Here is a 24,537-nt window from a genome sequence, read left to right on the forward strand (position 1 = left end):
ACCATGAATAAGTGTCTAATTTGGGAATACAGAATCTATGAGCCAGATCAAAAGGGCAGTTAAAAATCAAGATGTGCAGCTAAAACATTTAGTAATAGATTGGAATCTAGAAATGCCAGCTGGGCCTGTACTTACTTGAATGAGTGATGCAGGATTTCATTTTGCCAGTGCAAATTGCAAGTTTTGGTTTGTTCTTAAAGCCCTCAGTCCAGGTAAATAGTGGTCTCCATCCTAGACCTAAGGATCGAAGTCTGTTGGCTGCTATGATGGCAATAACACTTTTTCTGAAAACCTGAATCAATCCTTTTTGAGACTTCTTTCTTTTCTTTGATTTGCTTGAATTACTTTCCAAAGAAAGGACCTGGACGACAGTCCTGATTTCATTTTTGAAATATTCACAGGTACTTATTTGCTCTTGAAGGAAGTCTTTCTGCACAGACAGTTCACAAGATCTACTGTATAATGGATACAATGCACCTGCCATCAGAGCACAAGCTGCCAGCAGAGCAACATGCTCCTTCTGTTTCTGAGACAATAGTTTCTTCATAACAGACAGTTCAAGGGTCAGCTTGTCCTTGACTTTTGCCAGACTGGATAATTTTTCTTTGGCTTCTTCAGCTCCAAGATGACATGTCTGTGAAAAATTATGGAATTAAGTCAGTTGTCATTCTTAACTCTGTATAAATATTTCATTAATTCTTTTCATTATGAACTGATGGGAGTAACAAAGTAGCTTCTAGCTAAGATTTTAGGAATGATGGAAGCCTCCAACACTGCAATTTCTGTATTATATCTTATTTCTTTAAAAGACTTTAAAACGAACTCGAGTTAGCTGCATTCTCAAGAGTTCCTTCATCTTTTTGGGGACAAAGATTACTACCTGTGAATATGAATATGAGATGTTCGCGCATGAGTACCTGAAGATTCACATCAGAGCCAAATGGACTACATGCAAGTGGACTGATATGGAGTTCAGGTGTCAAAGGAAAACAAAGCCACCAAAATGACCAGGAAACATCCTTTCTACTTGAATGATAATATAGACTGATTACATGATTTCTTACCTAAGGGGAAAGTACTTCTTTGATGTTGAGTGATGTATTTTTGCCTTGAAGAATTATATAATAGTTGTGGGTTTTCCTCGTGTCAGAAGATCTCTATTTGCCTGAATTTTTCCAGGTGGTAATAATGGGAAGGGCTTTATGAAATAGACTGCAGAATTGCTAAGTTTTTTTATTCTTTGTTATTTTGTTTTGGAGACGTTTAATTATTGTCTAATTCAGATACTGTACTATTGGCAACTAGCTCCAATTTTTTGCTTATGAACAAAAAGTGCTACCTAAAAGTGAATTTAACTCAACTTCAGGCTGAAATATACATTTGGACAATGTGACATTTTCCACCCTTCAGGCTGGACAGGGCTCATGGTGTGAAATCCAGGCAAGCTCTGGTGTGAAATAAGGCAAATGAGTAACCATTACTCCTGGAACTTTATGGAAACTGTTTAAAGTATTGGGAAAACCCAATTATAACAACAATAGCTAAAAGTCATCGTTTACATCAAAATCATCAGAATGCATGGTGAAATGGAAACCATCTTCTCCTGGGTCATTGGAAGCACACTGATCATGGAACTATGACTACTCGAAGTTCTTCTTCATACTTCTTGGAATAGGTGAAACACCTTGCTCAAGCTGCAAAGAAGTTCCACCTATGTGAAGGAGAATGCTCATAACATATGTCTTTCAGATTTGTACACTACGTATAGATGCAGAGTTCAGGCTGTAGCCCAGCCGTATGCCTGCCTCTGCAATTTCTCAGCATAAACAACGGCAATGGTTATTGGATAGGTAGCTGTCACTTCACTTCCCTTTAGATTTGCTATGTTCTTTAATCAAGAGTGCTCCCAGGTGTTTGGCAAAGCTGCATCATTGGAAAGGGCCCAAGCAGTACCAGTTCATGCCCTCCCTGAAAAGGAGCACTTTCTCTTGTTTATTACATAATGAGATGATCAAGAATTCACTACATGGATGAGGAGATCAAGAATTCACTATGTCAAGAATCACGGACACAAACTTGTATCCCACCTCTCCATAATGGAATTGTTTTTGGTTATCCAGATGTCTGACATGCAAAGAAATTTATTACCATATTTAAGAGCCTCTGAGCCAAACTACTGAGAAATCTACACCTGTAGAATTTCAGCTTGTCTGATAGAAAATTAAAACTCTCTTCCCATTTGCCGAAATCCACTGAGCATAGATGCAAACTTTAAGAGCTAAGTATTAGGGATTTCCCAATTGAATGCAAGAGTACTGCTGAAGTTGAGCTAGCTGAAGATCATGTAGCATAGAATAGAACATAAGAACATACGAAATAAGAGCAGGAGTAGGCTATTCGGCCCCTCAAGCCTGCCCTGCCATTCAGTAAGATCGTGGCTGATCTGCCCCAGACCTCAACTCCTCTTTCGTGCCAGTTCCTCATAGCCCTCAACTCCCCGAGATTTCAAAAATCTATCTACCTCCTTTTTAAACACTTTCAGTGATCTAGCCTCCACAACTCTTTGGGGTAGAGAATTCCAGACATTCACTACCCTCTGAGAGAAGAAATTCCCTCGCATCTCAGTTTTAAATGAGTGTCCCCTAATTCTGTAAATATGTCCCCTAGTTCGAGATACCCCCACTAGTGGAAACATCTTCTCAACATCTACCCTGTCAAGCCGCCTCAGAATCTTGTATGTTTCAATAAGATCACCCCTCATTCTTCTAAACTCTAATGAATAAAGGCATAACCTGTTTAGCCATTCTTGATAAATCAACACCTTCATCCCAGGAATCAGCCTAGTGAATCTCTTTTGAACTACCTCCAATGCCAGTATATCCTTTCTTAAATACAGGGACCAAAACTGTACATAGTACTCCAGGTGCGGCCTCACCAACACCCTGTACAGTTGTAACAAAACTCCAACCGCCTAGCAATAAAGGCCAAAATTCCATTTGCCTTCTTAATTACTTGCTGCACCTACCTGCATGATAACTTCTTGTGTTTCATGCACGAGAAAACCCAGATCCCTCTGTGCTGCACTTTTTTGGAGTCTCTCTCTATTTAAATATTAGTCTGCCTTTTGATTCTTCCTACCAAAGTGCATGACCTCACACTTTCCCACATTAAACTCCATCTGCCAAGTTTTTGCCCACTCACTCAAACTATCTATATCCCCTTGCAGATTCCTATGTCCTCTTCACAACATGCCTTCCCACCTTTTTTGCATCGTCAGCAAATTTGGATATATTACACTCTGCCCCCTCCTCCAAGTCATTAATATAGATAGTAAATAATTGAGACCCTAGGACTGATCCTTGTGGCACTCCACTAGTTACATCTTTCCAACCTGAAAAAGACCCATTAATCCCGACTCTCTGTCTTCTTTGAGTTAACCAATCCTCAATCCTTGCTAATATATTATCCCCAATACAGTGAGCTCCTATCTTGTGCAATAATCTGTTACATGGCACCTTATCGAATGCCTTCTGGAAATCCAAATACACTACATCAACTGGTTCCCCTTTATCAACTCTGCTTGTTATATCCTCAAAGAACTCAAGCAAATTTGTCAAACATGATTTCCCTTTCACAAAACCATGTTGACTCTGTTTGATTGCGTTAAGCTTTTCCAAATGTCCTGCTATTTCTTCCTTAATAATGGACTCCAGATTTTTCCCAATGACCAATGTTAGGCTGACTGGCTTATAGTTCCCTGCTTTTTGTCTCCCTCCCTTCTTGAACAGGGACGTCACATTAGCGGTTTTCCAATCTGCTGGGACCCTCCTGGAATCCAGTGAGTTCTGGAATATTTCGACCAATGCCTCCACTGTCTCGACAGCCACTTCCTTTAAAACCCTTGGATGCAGGCCATTAGGTCCTGGCAACTTGTCTGCTTTTAGTCCCATTCATTTGTCAAATACTTTGTTCCTCGTGATACAGACTGTTATAAGATCTTTCCACCCATTTGCTTCTTGCTTATCTGATATCTGCGGGATGTTTATAGTGTCTTCCACCGTGAAGACCAATGCAAAATATTGGTTTAAATTGTCTGCCATTTCCCAGTTCCCCAGTCGCATCCTCCAAGGGTCCCACGCTCACTTTAGCTACTCTCTTTTTATATACCCGTAGATGTTCTTGCTGTTTGTTTTATATTTCTTGCCAATTTACTTTCATAGTCAATTTTGTCCTTTTTTATTAGCTTTTTAGTCATTCGCTGCTGGTTCTTAAAAAATTCCCAATCCTCTGGCCTACCACTAGTTTTCGCCACTTTGCATGCCTTAGTTTTTGATTGGATACTCTCCTTGACCACTTTTGTTAACCACGGATGGTTCATCCTTCTCTTCGCGTCCTTCTTTATGACCGGGATAAATTTTTGCTGAGCGTTATGAAATATCTGCTTAAATGTCTGCCATTGCTCACCCACTGAATTTTCCCTTGGTCTATTTTCTCAGCCCACTTTAGACAACTCTTTCTTCATACCTCCGTAATTGCCCTTGTTTAAGTTGAGGACACTGGTTTGAGACCCGAGTTGCTTGCCCTCAAACTGAATTTGAAATTCTACCATGTTGTGATCGTTACCCCCTAGAGGATCCTTAACTACGATATCTCTTATTAATCCTACCTCATTACACATTACCAGATCTAAAATAGCCTGTAACAAAAACAAGAAATGCTGGAATCACTCAGCAGGTCCGGCAGCATCTGTGGAAAGAGAAGCTGAGTTAACGTTTCGGGTCAGTGACCCTTCTTCGGAACTGCTTCTAAAATAGCCTGTTCCTGGGTAGGTTCTGCAATGTAATGCTCTAAGTAACAATCCCTGATGCACTCTACAAATTCGTCTTCCATGTTAATGGAATGTGATTTGTCCAATCAATATGCAGATCAAAATCACCGACGGCAATTGTACCACCCTTCTTACATGCCTCCATTATTTCCCGATTTATACTTTGTCCTACAGTAAGGCAACTCTTTGGGGGCCTATAGACGACTCCCACCTGTGACTTCTTCCCCTTGCTATTCCTTATTTCCACCCAAACTGATTCCACATCACGATCTATTGCACCTATATCATTACTCACCACCGCACTGATACCTTCCTTGATTAACAAAGCTACCCCACCTCCTTTTCCTTTTTGCCTATTTTTCTGAAAGTTCGAATACCCTTGAATACTGAGTTCCCAGTCTTGGTCACCCTGCAACACATCTCTAATAGCCATCAAATCATATTCATTTATTTCTAGTTGTGCCATCAACTCATCTATCTTGTTACAAATGCTGCGTGCATTCAGATAAAGAGCCTTAAGCTTTGACTTTTTACCATTATTACTCATTTTGGTTCTAATTTCTGCTGCACTCTTCTGCTTATATTTTCTGCCCCTCTCTGTCACACTTTTATTACCATTCGCCTCCTCACTACTCTGCACCTCTGCTCTCTCATTTCTTTTTGATTTTTTAAACTTCCCTTCAATTGAACCCTCCCCTGACTAATTAGTTTAAAGTCCTATCTACAACCCTAGTTATACGATTCGCCAGGACACTGGACCCAGAATAGTTCAAATGAAGCCCACCCAACGGAGCAGCTCTCTCCTTCCCCAGTACTGGTGCCAGTGCCCCATGAATCGGAACCCATTTTTCCCACACCAGTCTTTGAGCCACATGTTTATCTCTCTAATTTTATTTACCCTACGCCAATTTGCAAATGGCTCAGGTAGTAATCCGGAGATTACCTTCCCGGAGAGGAGAGGAGCTCTTCCAGTGCGCCGGAGTTTTTGAGAAAAAAAGCCAACAGAGATATCAGAGGAGAGGTGCAAGGTGATTGGTTGGTGAGTAGCAGCTGTTATTTCTTTAAAGATATTTAAATACACTAAGGGGAAAGTTTGTTTTTTGGTGAAAAAAAACCCTCTGGTGATAAGGTGAGTACTACTAAATGTTTTAAGGACTTTAGATTGGAGTGGGTAAAACAAGGCCCCTAGTGGAATTAGGATTTTTTAATTCAGAGAGTAACTAATTAACCTAAGGGTCAGTCATGGCAGGAGAACTCAGCCCTGTGATATGCTCCTCCTGCGCTATGTGGGAAATCAGGGATGCTACCAGTGTCCGTGATGACCATGTGTGCAGGAAGTGTATCCAGCTGCCACTACTGGCTACCTGCATTACGGAGCTGGAGTTGCGGGTGGACTCACTGTGGAGTATCCACGATGCTGAGGAAGTCGTGGATAACACATTTAGTGAGGTGGTCACACCGCAGGTAATGGCTGCACAGGCAGAAAAGGGATGGGTGACCACCAGACGGAGTAGTAGGCGCAGGCCGGTAGTGCAGGAGTCCCCTGTGGCCATCCCCCTCTCAAACAGATATACCGCTTTGGATACTGTTGGTGGGGGTGGGGGGGGGGGGGATGACCTCCCAGGGGAAAGCAGCAACAGCCAAGTTCGAGGATAAGGGGTGGAAGAGCTATAGTGATACGGAATTCTATCGTAAGGGGTGCAGATAGGCGTTTCTGTGGCCACAAACAAGACTCCAGGATGGTATGTTTCCTCCCTGGTGCTAGGGTCAAGGATGTCTCGGAGCGGCTGCAGGACATTCTGAAAGGTGAGGGTGAGCAGCCAGAGGTCGTGGTCCATATTGGTACTAACGACATAGGCAGGAAGAGAGATGAGGTCCTACAAACTGAATATAGGGAGTTAGGCAGAAGGTTAAAAAGCAGGACCTCTAGGGTTGTAATCTCAGGATTACTCCCTGTGCCATGTGCTAGTGAGGGTAGGAATAGGAGGATAAGGCAAATGAATGCATGGCTGAAGAGCTGGTGTAGGAGGGAGGGCTTCAGCTACTTGGATCATTGGGATCTCTTCTGGTGCAGAGGTGACCTGTACAAGAAGGACGGGTTGCATCTAAACTGGAAGGGGACCAATATCCTTGCGGGGAGGTTTGCTAGCACTGCTCGGGAAGGTTTAAACTAGTCGCAGGGGAGTAGGACCAAAAGTAGTAGTCTCTCCAATGAGATAGTTGAGGCAAATGTAAGGGTAAAGCAAGCAAGTCCAGTAGGCAGGCCGGGCAGGAGCAGGACAGGGAGCGTGGAAGGTCTGGTAGGCTAAACTGCATTTACTTTAATGCAAGAAGCCTTACAGGTAAGGCAGATGAATTCAGAGCATGGATCGGTACATGGAGTTGTGATATTATAGCTATTATGGAAACGTGGTTGAGGGCAGGACTGGCAGCTCAATATTCCGGGGTACCGATGCTTCTGGCGTGACAGAGGTGGAGGTAAGAGAGGAGGGGGAGTTGCACTATTGATTAGGGAGGACATCACAGCAGTAGAGAGGATATCCTGGGGGGAACGTCCAGCGAGGCCATATGGGTAAAACTTAGAAATAAGAAAGAGGTGATCACTTTGATGGGATTATACTACAGGCCCCCCAATAGTCAGAGGGAAGTGGAGGAGCATATATGTAGGGAAATCACAGATACGTGTAGGAATTATAGGATTGTAATCGGTGATTTTAACTTCCCTAATATTGACTGGGACTGCCTTAGTGCTCAGGGATCAGATGGGGAAGAATTTGTTAAGTGTGTCCAGGATAGTTTTCTGAAGCAGTATTTGGATGGCCCTACTAGAGAAGGGGCTAGACTCGGCCTCCTCTTAGGAAATGAGGATGGGCAGGTGGTTGATGTGTCAATGGGGGAGCACTTTGGGACCAGTGACCATAACTCTATTAGCTTCAAGGTAGTTATGGAAAAGGATAGGACTGGCCCTCAGGTTGAAGTCCTAAATTGGGGGAAGGTTAATTTCAATGGCATCAGCCAGGAACTCTCAAAAGTTGAATGGGAGAGGCTGTTTACAGGTAAAGGGACGTCTGGCAAGTGGGAGGCTTTTAAAAGTGAGATAGGAAGAGTTCAGGGCCAGCATGTTCCTGTTAGATAGAAGGGCAAGGCTGGCAAGTTTAGGGAACCTTGGTTGACGAGGGATATTGAGGGTCTGGTCAGGACAAAGGAGGCATATGTCAGGTTAAGGCAGCTGGGATCAAGAGAGTCCCTCGAGAAGTGTAGGGGATGTAAGACTACACTTAAGAAGGATATTAGGAGGGCGAAAAGGGGCCATGAGATTTCCCTGGCAGATAAGATAAAGGAGAATCCTAAAAGATTCTATAAGTATATTAAGAGTAAAAGGGTAGCTAGGGAGAGAGTAGGTCCCCTTAAGGATCAGTGTGGCAATCTATTTGTCATGGAAAATGGGCGAGGTCTTAAATGAATACTTCTCGTATGTGTTTACCGTGGAGAAGATCATGGAAGCTAGTGAGTTCAAGGGAGGGAACAGCGATATCCTGGAGCATATCAACATTACAAAGGAGGAGGTGTTGGAGGTTTTGAAGCGCATTAAGGTGGATAAATCCCCAGAGCCTGACCAGGTGTATCCTAGGATGCTATGGGAAGCAAGGGAGGAGATTGCTGGGGCCCTGGCAGAGATTTTTGTATCATCATTAGCCACGGGTGAGGTACCGGAAGACTGGAGGATAGCTAATGTTATGCCTTTATTTAAGAAGAGCAGCAGGGATAAGCCAGGAAACTACAGGCTGGTGAGCCTTACATCAGTGGTGGCAAAGTTATTGGAAGGGATTCTGAGAGACAGGATTTATATGCATTTGGAAAGGCAAGGCCTGATTAGGGATAGTCAGCATGGCTATGTGCGTGGGAAATCATGTCTCACGAATTTGATAGAGTTTTTTGAGGAGGTGACCAAGAGGATTGACGAGGGCAGGGCAATGGACGTTGTCTACATGGACTTTAGCAAGGCCTTTGACAAGGTCCCACATGGTAGGCTGGTCCAGAAGGTTCGAACACATGGGATCCAGGGTGAACGAACCAATTGGATACAAAATTGGCTTGGTGATAGGAGGCAGAGAGTGGTAGTGGAGGGTTGTTTTTCAGATTGGAGGCCGGTGACCAGTGGTGTGCCGCAGGGATTGGTGCTGGGCCCTCTGTTGTTTGTCATATATATTAATGACTTGGATGTGAATGTAGGGGGCATGATTAGTAAGTTTGCAGATGACACCAAAATTGGTGGTATAGTGGACAGTGGAGAAGGTTGTCTAAGGTTACAATAGGATATAGATTGACTGGGAAAGTGGGCAAGGGATTAGCAAATGGAATTTAATGCAGACAAGTGCGAAGTGATGCATTTTGGGAAGTTCAACCAGGGCAGGACATATACAATGAATGGCAGGGCCCTGGGGAGTGTTGTTGAGCAGAGAGACCTTGGGGTGCAAGTACATAATTTCCTGAAAGTGGCAACACAGGTAGACAGGGTGGTGAAGAAGGCATATGGCATGCTTGCCTTCATCAGCCGAGGCATTGAGTACAAGAGTTGAGACGTCATGTTACAGTTGTACATAACGTTGGTGAGGCCGCATTTGGAGCACTGTGTGCAATTCTGGTCGCTGCACTACAGGAAAGATGTGATTAAGCTAGAGAGGGTGCAGAAAAGATTCACAAGGATGTTGCCTGGTTTGGAGGGCTTGAGTTATAAAGAGATTGGATAGGCTGGGTCTATTTTCCCTGGAGCGAAGGAGGCTGAGAGGAGACATGATAGAGGTATATAAAATTATGAGAGACATAGATAGGGTAGATAGCCAGAGTCTGTTTCCCATGGTAGGGGTGACTAAAACTAGAAGGCATAGCTTTAAGGTGAGAGGGAGGAGGTTTAAAGGGGATCAAAGGGGTAAATTTTTCACACAAATAATAGTGGGTATCTGGAATGAGCTGCCTGAGGAGGTGCTGGAGGCAGGAACAGTAGCAACATTTAAGAGGCATCTGGACAGGTACTTGAATGAGCAAGGCATAGAGGGATATGGAATTAATGAAGGCAGGTGGATTAGTACGGATAGGCATTATGGTCGGCATTGATGTGGTGGGCCAAAGGGCCTGTTTCTATGCTGTACGACTCGATGACCTTTTGTGGTTCTGCTTTTTAATTTAGCCCCGAGCTGCTCATAGTCCCTCAGCAGAACCTCTTTCCTCGCCTTACCTATGTCATTGGTACCTATGTGGACCACAACAACTGGATCTTTCCCCTCCCACTCCAAGTTCCTCTCCAGCCCAGAAGAGACGTCCTTAAGGCTTTGGTAAGCTTCCAGTTGCTTGTTCAACTAAGTGCACCCTGCATAAGATTACTGTACAGCAGGGCTATGTGTTGTTAAATGAGGAAATTCTCAGCCCCAAGTTACAGGTTTACCTCTCTAGGTTCAATCACGCTTGGTAGTTAATCATCAACAGTGCCCTTATATTATGCAAACCTGCCCAGTTCAGGTATTGGAATCTTAAGGTCATCCATAAAAGGTTGGTTAGGTTCTGAATCGCCAATACAAGAACTTAATCTTGGAGTTACTTCAATGCCAAAGAGATCCCACTTACAATCATAGTGGATGGGACAATGAAAGTGACCAATAGTCAGCCTAAGTCTAAGGGAACCTGTGACTGAAGTACATAGCTTCATCCGTCTCCCTTGTTGTGTATGTCACAATATTATGCCAATGTATTCATACTCCATCACCTATAATCCATAGGCACTTCTGCCAGTACTACTGGATTGTTGTGGAGGTGGATAGAACTAAGGCTTTTTCTTCCTGTCCTTTGCTACCCTCCACGCCTATACTGGAATTTTCTGTATTTATCCTTTATATGGAAAACCTACAGGATAGGCTACCAAAGTCTAAATAATTCGTTGGTAGTTACAGGAACTCTGACTAACCCACAAAGCCTAGCTGGGCAAAGCAGAAAACTGGCTCCGATTCTCCCTCATGGTACCAGTGGAGGATGAGAATAAAAATTCAAGAATGCAGTGGATAATTCCACCAGTTCCAGAACGGAATTACTGCCAGTCAGGGTTCTCTGGAAAATTTAAATGGGAATTATCGTCAAAGAAAAATGTAACTAGATCGCAGTGTAGAGGAATGTGTAGAGCAACAGCACATTCCTCTTCCTTTCATCACTATTTTTCTCATCCTCATCTTCCAATTCAGGATCTTGAATTTCTGGGTCAACTACTAGTTTCAGGCAAGTTGCCCAGCACTGGCAATATAACACTGGGATCCACTAGAGCCAGCATATCTATGAGCACAGGTACTTCCTGCGCCAGCCATTATGTACCAGGGGCCATTGTTGCAGTCATATGCTGAAGAGGATTGCTCTGTTGAAGAACATATCAAAAGAATCCCTCAGAAAATCTGATATTGGATTCCTTGACTGATAACTTACATTTGGTTTGGCATGAACTGTGTGGGTGAAAGCATTTCTCAATTCAAGTCAGTTCTTTAGGCTATTCAACAGTGTCACTGTCGATAAGGAGTGGAATCTTTGTAGAATCCTGTGAAGTGCCAGTAACTGTGCTAATGGGTGGAGTAATTTTGATGCCTTTGTTTTTTTTTTAATTTAACTTTTTGGGGGTTGTGGTGTACCTTCTTGTCAGCATTCAAATAGTCCACTGTTGGAGAGCAGGAAAGAGTCACTATTGGTGTGAGACTGGAGTCACATGTAAGTCAGACTGGGTAAGGATGGCAGGTTTCCTTTCCTGAAGGATATTCGTGAACCAATTGAGTTTTTACATCTATTCGACAGCTTCAAGCTCACTTATACAGATAGCAGCTTTTTATTTCCAGATTATTTTATTTTTAAACTGAATTTAAATTTGATCTCGCGTGCAGGGTGTTCTGCTGTTTGCTTTGTGGTATGGACCTCTGGTTTACTAGTCCAGTAAAATAACCACTATAAAACCTACCGTTGCTTATAATGCTGAACAATTTTGTGATTGGAACTAAAAGAAACTATGAGTGGATTACCACTATCCCCTGACCCAGTTTTGAGTCAACATAGAAAGTTGCTCAGTTCCTGTCTACCTTCTGCTGGATCTTTCATTACAGTGATTTATCTGCACAAGATTTATTTTCTGACAAAGTGAAGGCATGCTTAATGTAGCAGTAATAAATACTGCAGGGAGGGAAAGGAAGGACCTTCTATACTTTATATATCGTAACAATATGACTTGAGGACAAAGGTGAAATACTGCAGATGCTGGAACTTTGAAATAAGAACAGAAAATACTGGAAATACTCAGCAGGTCCGGCTGCATCTGTGGAGAGAGAAAAACAGAGTTAATATTTCAGGTCAGTGACCTTTCATCAGATAATGAAACGTTAACTGTTTCTCTCTCCACAGATGCTGCCAGACCTGCTGCCTTGATAACAAATTGGATATGTACAGAATTCTCAGTTAATTTTGACCCTGCATTTATACATGTGGACATACTTGGCGGAAACAAATCAAGGACAACTTAGGCAGCAGTTATTCATCCCACAGTCATCATCAATTCAGTTATGTTAGTAGTACCTGTGCCCTTGAATGAACCTCCCCAAGGAGACCAGAATAATGCTCCTCCAACTCATTTTTCTGCTTTTTCCAGCTAGCCTCTCGTTCCTTCAACTGTTCAGTTAGTTTATTGAAGGTAGCTTCTTGGCTTTGCTGCAGATGGTGTATAGTTTCATCCTTATTTTGACAAAGGCGCTCCAAGTATGACTCCTACAAGTTCCAGAATTAGGATTGGGTTAGAAATGTTCATATAAATATGATTCTGATCCATAAACATTTATTTGGAAGTAATGTACATTACATTTTCACAGTTGATCGCCTACAATTTCATGTATGATTATTAAATTTCCCAAACTGCATTGCTGAACATGTGCCAACCATTAAGAATATTCTTTCTATATATAAACACATAGATTTCCATTGGCAAATAACCAAAATATGCTTTACTCCATTTACACTGCCAAGATTGACAGGTTAAAGAATGAATAAGCAATGAGTATAAAAGAGTCATTCTTTGTTTTGTTATGACCGAGGCTGGAGGAGAGCACTGTCTTTCTCTAGTTCCACTTCTCCACGGGTCACAACATATATTTAAATGTTTTACCCAGTTACTGTCACGGCCAATTATGCACTTTATCTATTTTAGTTTCAAGACTAAAAATCCACCACACAGGTTTCTTTAATAAACAACAAAATTATTAATTTATAATAAAACAAGAATTTGTCATGCTAGGGCCCCACCTGCCAAGAATGAAGCACATCAATTTTGTCATGAACGTTGATTTTTAACTGTTGTTGGAACGAGGAAATGACTTGTTAAACAGATCAGCCGTGGCTGGAAAAAAACATTTACATACCAACAGACATCGAAGATGAGGAAGCGCATTCCGGGGCCTGCTAAGGAGGATACAATCCACAATAGCCAGGACTGGTCACACGACTAACTGGCTGTTCCAGTTTTTTGAACTCGCCACAGAGAGTTTGAACTTGGAAAGACTGTTTGCTCCTGGACTGAGATCTCTCCTGTCTGCTCCCATCTCTTTCTTACAAGCCTCTGAATCCACTGAAGACACATGAACCCCAAGAGAGAAAAGTGTCCTACAGCGAACAAGGTTTAAGAAGAATACTGGGCCCCAACATAAAGCAAGATCTACCTACAATCAAGGACGCTACAGTGAGCTCGAAGAACTGTAACAAAAACTCCAGAAATTGCCTCAAACTTTTTGCACTTCATTTCTTCTGCTCTTTTCTGTCTCTATTTGCATGTGTGCATCGCATATATATGCTAGCGTGGGTGCGTTGTGCATCCATAGGCATCAACCGAATTAGAGTTTCAGTTTAATAAATTTCAACCTTCTTTTCTTTAAACCTAAGAAAACCTGTTTGTGCTGGTTTCTTTGCCTTATAATTGGAAAGCGCTGAACAAGGTTTCACCAAGGGGGAGCTAAAAACATGGTGTGCTTAAAAATAAAACACTGCTATGGTAAGACCAGGTGAAGGCCGAGAGGGACCCCTAGACACCTTTTTCACCTGGTCATAACAGAAATTTGGGTGCTACCATCCTGGATTTTACCCACAAACGAGAGAAATTGGAAGTGGGAAGCCAAATTGTTCCCAATGAAAAAAGAGCAAGATTTCAATACAGGTTTTCTTGTGGTTGTGTGCGCTTGAATATTAACATGTCTGTGACTGAAGCTAGTAGTTCCCCAAGCCAGGGTGAAGTAACTTTAAATAATTAAAAGCACAGTCCATGGAGGAGTTGAGGGAAAGGGCGGAGCAGTGCGAGATCACTTTACGTAGCAAGGCTAGGAAGTCTGAACTCCTAAGACTGGAGGCCAACAATTTTTCCCTTGAATCTGAGGAAGCAGAAGCAGTGTTAGAAGTAGACCCCGACAGGGTATTACTAGCAAAGCTACAATTGGAACAGAGGAAACCTGAATTAGAGGAGAAAGAAAGACAGAGACAGGAGAGACAGAGAGAAAGAACCTTCCAGAAAGAAGGCAAAGAAAGAGAGCTAAGGCAGCTTGAGTTAACTAGGGAGCGACAGAGTAACCCCAATGAAAGCATGGCCAACATGGAGGAGCATAATTCAGGGCTGGGTACAGAATTGTTAAAACTAGCTCAACTAATTCCAAGATTCAATGAGGAGGATGTAGAGGTTTTCTGTGTCCTTTGAGAAACTAGCAAGGCAGCTAAAATGGCCAGCCAAGACCTAGCCTCTTTTACTACAAAGCAAGCTAACTGGAAAAGCCCATGGGGTTTATGCCCTGTTGCCAGATGAGAGTGCTATCCTCGGGGCATGTGAATTAATATCCGAAGCCTATCGCCAAAAGTTTAGAACTCACAAGAAGCAAGCCAAACTTATCTGGAGTTTGAAAGAAGTAAGCAGCTGGCTTTTGACCAGTGGCGAAGGGATCTTAAAGTACAGCTCAGCTATGAGAATCTCAGGGAAGTAGTTCTGTTAGAGGAATTTAAAAAATCTCTCCCACTCTTCATAAAGACACATGTAGAGGAGCAATGGGTTCAGAGAGCCCGGCAAGTGGCCGTTCTGGCTGATGGGTTTGCTTTAGTTTATAAGTCGGTTTCCCAGGGAAGAACATTTCCTAGTCACCCCCACAAATCCGAAAAGGACAAAGGTTGGGAAGGTGATAGGAGCCCAAGCAGTCCTGGGAGAGAAAGAAAAGCAGGAGACACAGGGAGTCCTCCTCTCGCCAAAAAAGAAAGTGCGGTGAGCAGGAGCAAGACCCGGAAACCTGTGTGCTTCCACTGTAATAAGGCAGGTCATTTAAAAGCTGACTGCTGGAAAATAAAAAGGAAACCTGTAGGGTTAATCAGGGCACACACGCTCAGTGAAGAAGTGAACCAGAACAAGCTGTGGCTTTAACTGCAATAAGAGTGCAAACCAGGAAGCTTACGGCTGCAATTGCAGGAAAATTTAATAGGATTCCTGAAGGTTATCAGGGTTTTGTGTCTGAAGGGAAAGTAACCCCATACCCCTCGAGTGGGGCAAGCAAGCCCATAGTAATTTGCAGGATACAGGGGTCACTAGATCCCTTTTATTGGAAAAAGGCCTGACTTTTCCCCCAGAGAGTGCAGAGAACACCAGAATGGTGGTGAATGATATTGGAGGACAGTGTATGTCTGCACCTGTACACCAAGTGCACCTGGAGTGTGACCTAGTTTCGGGACCGGTGACCATAGGGATTGTCTGATACAGGTAGGGCAAAGATGGTAGCCCCCCTAGTAGTGAAAGAAAGACCATAGGAGGTCAGAGAGACAGGGCAGTTGCAGGAGATGGACCCTACTGTTTCCCTGAATGTGTAGTGGATCAGGCCTTGATTAAACCAGCTCCCCCAGAGAAGACTGAATTGGCACTGCACGCAGATGACCAGGTCTGTCTGTCTGAGACTTTCTTTGGAAAGTTCGGAGAACAAGGGAATGAATTAAATGGATTTTCCCTCGCTGAGCCGACCCAGTATTGCGGGAGGTAGCACAGGCTGCCCAGTCTGAAAGTGAAGCAGAGGGAGTCCCTGATTGCTACTATTTATGGAATGATGTACTGATAAGGAAATGGAGTTCTTCTCACAGACCTGAGGGCAAGGAATGGACTAAGGTTCACCAGTTAGTGGTGCCGCAGAGGTACCGGAGAGAAATATTAAGAAGGGCCCACAGGGCTACAGTGGCTGTACATGTCGATATACGAAAGACCAAAGCCCGCATAAGACAGAAGTTGGACGAGCCAAAACTCCACAAGGATGTGGCGGAGTAATGCAGGAGTTGCCACATGAGCGAGGTTGAGGGGAAACCCCAACCTACAGTGAAACCTGCACCCCTAAGTCCTAGTGTTAGGAGGACCCTCCAGCAGAGCGCTGGTGAACTGTAAGAAACACCTGCTGAGAGCAAAAGGGGACAGGCAGGCATAAGGCTGGCAAAAGTTTAGAAAGGGAAGGGGCAAAAGTGACCAAAAGGGCAAGTTAAAGGAAGCCCAGGAGGAATCCCGGATGAAAACCCTTACTGTCTGGTCATCCAACCCCGCAAAATGTGAAAAGTTAGACCCCACTTCCTCCTACGTAAATGCATACACTAGAAGCACCCCACTAGAGTTGCTAACAGCATTTACAGGAACCTGCAGAGACAAAGAAAGACCTCTAAGGGGCAGAGAAACCCTGAGGGTGATGCCTCACCTAGTCGAAGTGCCACAGAGGTGTGCCGTAGAGTCTGCACTAATACCTGCAGGCAGGTATGTCCCAGAGGACAAAGGGTAGATTAGCAAAGAATCCTCCCCCACAGTCAGAAAAAAAGCAAACCACCCATCCTCTGAAGTCAACAGCCTTTGCATGACTCAGCAAAGCACTGAAAGAGAGTTCAGGATAGACCCACCCACTACTGACTCTCCTAAAAAAAGAATTCCAACTCAGGGTTAATTAAACCTAACCATCTCAAAGATCCTAGCCAGCCAGAAAAATGGGCAAACTGAAGAAAAACTTCCCCAAAGAACCACATGTTTACTGGGATGCCAAAAAGGCAGCAATTAAAGCAGCACTGGCACCAAGAAAATACAGGCTGTAATAGGTTTTAGGATTTATGAATGAATGGGAATGAATGAGAGACATGCATAGTCTTTTTTCAGTATCTTACATTTTCTCTCGACCCTTTTAATGAAATGTGCTTTTCTCAAATTGCATTTCATTCCACTGGGTGTGGAGGTATCATGCTTGGTCTCCACCTGCTAAGAATAAGGCACATCAATTTTGTCATGAACATTGATTTTTAACTGTTGCTGGAGTGAGGAAATGACTTGTTAAACAGATCAGCTGTGGCTGGAAAAAAACATTTACACACTAACAGACATCGAAGGTGAGGAAACACATTCCAGGGCCTGCTAAGGAGGATACAATCCACAAGAGCCAGGACTGTTAGACCAGCTGGACACATGACTGACTGGTTGTTCCAGTTTTTGAACTTGCCACACAGAGTTTGAACTCAGAAAGACTATTTTCTTCTGGACTGAGAAGAGCTCACCTGTCTGCTACCATCTCTTTCTCACAAGCCTCTGAATCCACTGAAGACACATGAACTCCAAGAGAGAAAAGTCTCCTACAGCAAACAAGGTTTAAGAAGAAAACTGGGCTCCAACGTAAAGCAAGGTCGACAGACAATCAAGGTCTCTACAGTGAGCTCGAAGAACCATAACAAAAACTCTTCAGATATTGCCTCAAATTTTTTCCATTTCATTTCTTCTGCTCTTTTCTGTCTCTATTTGCATGTGTGTATCGCGTATGCATGCTAGCATGGGCACGTCTTGTATCCGTAAGCATCAACCGAATTAGCGTTTAAGTTTAAGAAATTTCAATCTTCATTTCTTTAAACCTAAGAAAACCTGTTTGTGCTGCTTTCTTTGCCTCATAATTGGAAAGCGGTGAACAAGGATTCACCAAGGGGGAGCTAAAAACAGTGTGTTTAAAAATAAAACCCTATTTTTGTAAGACAGATGAAGGTTGAGAGGGACCCCTAGACATCTTTCTCACCTGGTTGTAACAACTTACTCAATACAGATGCAAAGCTTATTAACACACAAGTTGACATATGAAAGTTCCCTTCTAAATTAACACAACACGCGCACACGGTTAAAGAAAAAAATCAACAAGTTTTTTCTACAGAGATCTCTTTACATAGAGGACAAACGAATACTTTGGCCAAATACTTATTAACTCTTGAAGATAAAAGGATAAGATATGGGATGTCCTTTGTTATGGTGTCCAGATACACACAGACAGCTGTCACTGGCATCTTTTGGAGCAGTTCTCTTCAGGCGACGTCGAGGCTTAGTCTGGCAGGCTTTTCAGGAGAAATGTGGCATCAGTTTCTCTATTTCCCACACTGGATTCCCAGTTTCACAAAGAGATGGAAAAGAATGAGCTGGTGGCTTCTCTCTTAGCAGGCTTACCCCCAACTGGCTCAAAATAATATCCAAAGCAAAACCAATTCTTGACCACCGTAAAGGGTAGGTCGTGCCTCACAAATCTTATTGAGTTTTTTGAGAAGGTGACCAAACAGGTGGATGAGGGTAAAGCCGTGGATGTGGTGTATATGGATTTCAGTAAGGCGTTTGATAAGGTTCCCCACGGTAGGCTATTGCAGAAAATACGGAAGTATGGGATTGAAGGTGATTTAGTGCTTTGGATCAGAAATTGGCTAGCTGAAAGAAGACAGAGGGTGGTGGTTGATGGCAAATGTTCATCCTGGAGTTTAGTTACTAGTGGTGTACCGCAAGGATCTGTTTTGGGGCCACTGCTGTTTGTCATTTTTATAAATGACCTGGATGAGGGTGTAGAAGGGTGGGTTAGTAAATTTGCGGATGATACGAAGGTCGGTGGAGTTGTGGATAGTGCCGAAGGATGTTGTAGGTTACAGAGGGACATAGATAGGCTGCAGAGCTGGGCTGAGAGATGGCAAATGGAGTTTAATGCGGAAAAGTGTGAGGTGATTCACTTTGGAAGGAGTAACAGGAATGCAGAGTACTGGGCTAATGGGAAGATTCTTGGTAGTGTAGATGAGCAGAGAGATCTTGGTGTCCAGGTACATAAATCCCTGAAAGTTGCCACCCAGGTTAATAGGGCTGTTAAGAAGGCATATGGTGTGTTAGCTTTTATTAGTAGGGGGATCGAGTTTCGGAGCCATGAGGTCATGCTGCAGCTGTACAAAACTCTGGTGCGGCCGCACCTGGAGTATTGCGTGAAGTTCTGGTCACCGCATTATAGGAAGGATGTGGAAGCTTTGGAAAGGGTGTCGAGGAGATTTACTAGGATGTTGCCTGGCATGGAGGGAAGGTCTTACGAGGAAAGGCTGAGGGACTTGAGGTTGTTTTCGTTAGAGAGAAGGAGGAGGAGAGGTGACTTAATAGAGACATATAAGATAATCAGAGGGTTAGATAGGGTGGATAGTGAGAGTCTTTTTCCTTGGATGGTGATGGCAAACACGAGGGGACATAGCTTTAAGTTGAGGGGTGATAGATATAGGACAGATGTCAGAGGTAGTTTCTTTACTCAGAGAGTAGTAGGGGCGTGGAACGCCCTGCCTGCAACAGTAGTAGACTCGTCAACTTTAAGGGCATTTAAGTGGTCATTGGATAGACATACGGATGAAAATGGAATAGTGTAGGTCAGATGGTTTCACAGGTCGGCGCAACATTGAGGGCCGAAGGGCCTGTACTGCGCTGTAATGTTCTATGTTCTATGTCACTTCTCTGTAAACAACTCCCTTAGTCAACAAGGCTCCTGCTGTTTACTTAGTTTAAGACATGTGATTCCAGTAAGGGTGTGTTTTTAAAAAAAATCTCAAGTCCTTCCAGTGACCTTTTTAAAAAAAAACAAAGTCCAGAATCTATGGAATTTCTTCTTTCAAATGAATCCATTTAAACATGAGTCCTCAAAAAAATTAAAAAATGGAAGCACTTTCATAACAGTTTGTACTGTAATATTCTATTTTCAAAACTCAGGCTTACAACTTGTGGGATATATAATTCAGAACAGTTGAATACTCATTCGAAGACATCAACTACTTCAATGAGTGACAAGTTTACAAACAAGTTATGAAGCCTTTACTCCTCACAGTTTAGTGTTTATTTTTCAGTTGAAACACTTTAAAGGGAAGTGAATGAACCAGCCATTCGGAGGGGGACACTGCTGTTGTGTACTTAATAAAAAATTACATTAACAGATTATCACATTGCCCACGTACCTTTGGAACCTAGACTCATTCAAGTGTGACCCACAGAAGGGGTGAAATTCCTCTTTTTAAGAAAATGCAACTATGAACTGCTAACAAAACTGCAGCAACACACAACTTAGAAATGTGACAGTTATGGGAATCTGATTTTGGCACCTGGTCACTAAATTACAGGAAAAAACAAAAATTTCATACAAATGCATTTAATTTAAGGCATATTACTGGGACAAAGCAGAGAAAGGAGGATATCACAGAGAGCTTTACCTACATCTTATCAGTAACAGATAGAAACAAAAGGGGACTGACACAATTCAGGAGATTGGGCTGTTAGGCCAGGTCATGGTCTGGTTTAGGGACTGGGTATGGAATACAGAATAGTTATATACCCAAACATATAACAAATGTTTTAATTCGATTATAACTGTAATTGGACAGCTAATTTATAAAATATGACAGTGGTCACTTCAATGAAAAGCCCATTCATATCACTGGATCCTTCCTCACTGAAGACTTCCAATATCCCATTCTGTGTATTGTAGTGATGGGATAACAGTTTGCTACAAACACGGAAAGGATGGTGTTGAAATGAGGAGTTGAGAATAGGGTCCCTCCCTGCTTATTGAAATAGTGGAGCAGTGCTATATCATGTGTCTCAACTGTGGCTTAGTTGGTAGCTCGCTTTCCTAAGTCAGAAGATTGTGAGTTCAAGTCCCACTCGAGGACATGAGCACAAAGATCAAGGCTGATACTTATGTGTAATACTGAGACCTGCACTGTTGGAGGTGCCGTCTGTCCGATGAGACGTTAGACTGAGGCCTGTCTGCCCCCTCAGGTGGGCGCAAAAGATCCCATAGCACTATTTCAAACAAGAGCAGTGGAATTATCCCCCAATGTCCTGGCCAATTTTTATCCCTCAATCAACATCACAAAAACAGATTATCTGGTCATTATCACTGTTATGAACACTGGACTTTGGAGCATGATTAGGTTTGAAATACTGTGATTTTTAATGTAGTGTGAGACGGGAGTCAGAGAAGTCATGTGACCTCACATCAACTCTGCTTAAAGACAGGACAGGAATCTTGGTTGCCAGGTCAACAAGGAACCCAGATCAAAGACCCTTTTGAAAAGCAGAGAATACAAGGTTATAATACCTGATGAACAATGGTTTCCCTTTCCTAGACTCTCAGATCGTAAACAAGGAGCCAGTGGCTCTGAAAATGCAAAGGTGAATTGCAATTGCTAACACCTGGATACAAAGGAAGGCCCAGGTGGTTCCGCTGTGGTCAGATTTATGGGCTCTGCATATAGAAAAAACAAATGGCTATTGATCTTCTGATTCTGGATAAATCCTATGTACGAGAAATCTGCAGGCTGTAAGGAAGACCGGAAGACACCAACCAGTGGTGGCAGCCTCAAAGGAAGGACAGAGGAAATACCTGCTTTCAGAACGCTGATACAGCAAAAGGCAGCAAAGACTTGAGCCTCATTTGAAAGTTCAGGTTTGCAGAGAAGGAATAGACTGACAGGATCACCTTATTCATGGAAGTCCAAGTTGAAAGTGCTCAGAAGAAGTGAGCAAAGAGGACAATGTGTTATGAAAGTGCCTCTGTGGTTTTTCAAATATATTTTTTGAGGATTCATTTTTGAAAGAGTGAAGAAATGTTAAACTTTGGAATTTTCAAAGAGGATCATGTAAAGGCCACTTGACTTTGAAAAACAGTACCTGGAAATGTTTTTTAAAAGGGGCACTAAGAGATCTTGTGAGGAAAACAAGCCTTTCCGGGAAACCACTTGACTTGCAACAACAACAAGCCTTTCTGGGAAAACACCTGACTTCCAGCTCAATAAATAACAGAGAACTTTGGACACCTGGAGAAGTTGTTTACGAAGAAGTGACAGGTCAAGATTGATGGAGATCAATCCTGTTGTTGGTTTCACTTTTGAATTGTTTTCAGTTGGGGCTAAACTGAAAATAAAGGGAGAGAACTTTCAAGGAGAGAGGAGAACTTCCAAGGAGAGAAGAGAATTCGCAAGAAAGAGAAGACCACAACCCAGCTCAGCTTTCCAGCACCTCTCTAAAAGACCCTGAGAAATCCACTGTGTCAACTCATCTCGTCTCTTGTCTTTGAAGAAAAGCCTGCTAAATTAATTCTCAACGCTGCCTGAAAAGAATTGTTCTAAAAGATCCCAGTAACCCATCTACGTGTACTTGAAGGCTCGACTGCATGCCAGTTTTGGAACACAACATATCTCATCTGCTGTTTCTTCAAGATTGAGCAAGTATCCCGTCCAAGTGTTTTTTCTGGCTGTAATAGAGCTCTAAAAACAAAAATCCAGTTAACCGGTATATATATATATATATGTGTGTGTGTGTGTGTGTGTGTGAGGGGCTAAGGTAAAAAGGGAACTTTAATATTTCAATCTGTGTGTTTATGCTTTACTCCATTACTGGTTAAGACTTGTTTTATAATAAACTGGTAACTTTGTTGTTAAGGAAAGAAACCTGGTTGGTGTGTTTTATTCTAGGATAAAAAAATAAAGTCGATAATTGACCGTATCAGTAAGTGGGAAAAAAATTAAATATATGTTGTGATCCATGGAGAAGTGGAACTAGAATAAACAGTGCACTCCTCCCGCCTCGGTCGAAAGGTATAACATTGCAATCCAACCCATTGCAACTGGGAGGTGTTCGGGACTTTTAGCTGCAAAGCTTTTGCTTCAAGGAGAACTGTGTAATGTAGTAATGTGGCGTGAGCTTTTCAAGTGCTTTAATAAAGAACAAAGAACAGTACAGCACAGGAACAGGCCATTCGGCCCTCCAAGCCTGCGCCGATCTTGATACCTGCCGAAACTAACACCTTCTGCACTTCCGGGGTCCGTATCCCTCTATTCCCATCCTATTCATGGATTTGTCAAGATGCCTCTTAAACGTCATTATCGTACCTGCTTCCACCACCTCCCCTGGCAGCAAGTTCCAGGCACTCACCACCCTCTGTGTAAAAAACTTGCCTCGCACATCCCCTCGAAACTTTGCCCCTCACACCTTAAACCTACGTCCCCTAGTAACTGACTCTTCCATCCTGGGAAAAAGCTTCTGACTATCCACTCTGTCCATGCCGCTCATAACTTTGTAAACCTCTATCATGTCACCCCTCCACCTCCGTCGTTCCAGTGAAAACAATCCGGGTTTATCCAACCTCTCCTCATAGCTAATGCCCTCCAGACCAGGCAACATCCTGTACCCTCTCCAAAGCCTCCACGTCCTTCTGGTAGTGTGGCAACCAGAATTGCTTGCAATATTCTAAGTGTAGCCGAACTAAAGTTCTGTACAGCTGCAGCATGACTTGCCAATTTTTATACTCTATGCCCCGACCGATGAAGGCAAGCATGCCGTATGCCTTCTTGACTACCTTATTCACCTGCGTTGCCACTTTCAGTGACCTGTGGACCTGTACGCCCAGATCTCTCTGCCTGTCAATACTCCTAAGGGTTCTGCCATTTACTGTGTACCTCCCACCTGCATTAGATCTTCCAAAATCCATCACCTCACATTTGTCCGGATTAAACTCCATCTGCCATCTCTCCGCCCAAGTCTCCAACCGATCTATATCCTGCTGTATCCTCTGACAATCCTCATCACTATCCGCAACTCCGCCAACCTTTGTGTCGTCCGCAAACTTACTAATCAGACCAGCTACATTTTCCTCCAAATCATGACCACTTTTAGCCCTCCTGACTCCTTGCTTAAGTTCCTTCCTACTGTCTTTATATTCCTCAAGGCATTCGTCTGCTCCTAGCCTTCCAGCCCTTACGAATGCTTCCTTTTTCTTTTTGACTAGGCTCACAATATCCCGCGTTATCCAAGGTTCCCGAAACTTGCCAAACTTATCCTTCTTCCTCACAGGAACATGCTGGTCCTGGATTCTAATCAACTGACATTTGAAAGACTCCCACATATCAGATGTTGATTTACCCTCAAACAGCCACCTATATATGCTACAAAGAGCAAAGTTCCCAGCACTGATCCCTGCAGAACACCACTAGTCACATCCCTCCATTCAGAAAAGCACCCTTCCACTGCTACCTGTCTTCTATGACAGAGCCAGTTTTGCATCCATCTTGCCAGCTCACCTCTGATCCTGTCTGACTTCACCTTTTGTACCAGTCTGCCATGAGGGACCTTGTCAAAGGCTTTACTAAAGTCCATATAGATAACATCCACTGCCCTTCCTTCATCAATCATCTTTGTCACTTCCTCAAAAAACTTAATCAAATTAGAGAGACACGACCTCCCCTTCACAAAACCATGCTGCCTCTCACTAATAAGTTCATTTGTTTCCAAATGGGAGTAAATCCTGTCCCGAAGAATCCTCTCTAATAATTTCCCTACCATTGACATAAGGCTC

General features: G+C 43.1%; 1 protein-coding gene across 6 annotated transcripts in view; it reads right to left on the reverse strand.

Annotated features, from left to right (window-relative positions):
• Positions 1 to 24,537, reverse strand: part of LOC137369376 (coiled-coil domain-containing protein 171-like) — a 285,974-nt gene that overhangs the window by 131,891 nt on the left and 129,546 nt on the right. For all 6 annotated transcript variants that reach the window (XR_010974938.1, XM_068030508.1, XM_068030505.1 and 3 more), the window contains 2 exons: positions 12,422 to 12,610; positions 136 to 634 (listed from right to left, as the gene is read on the reverse strand). Coding sequence is in view for 5 of the 6 variants with exons in the window: in XM_068030508.1 (XP_067886609.1) it covers positions 136 to 634; positions 12,422 to 12,610 (688 nt within the window). In the remaining variant the exon portion in view is untranslated. The remainder of the gene's footprint in view (positions 1 to 135; positions 635 to 12,421; positions 12,611 to 24,537) is intronic.

This window comes from Heterodontus francisci, chromosome 4, assembly GCF_036365525.1.
Source record: "Heterodontus francisci isolate sHetFra1 chromosome 4, sHetFra1.hap1, whole genome shotgun sequence".
Classification (NCBI taxonomy): Eukaryota; Metazoa; Chordata; class Chondrichthyes; order Heterodontiformes; family Heterodontidae; genus Heterodontus; species Heterodontus francisci.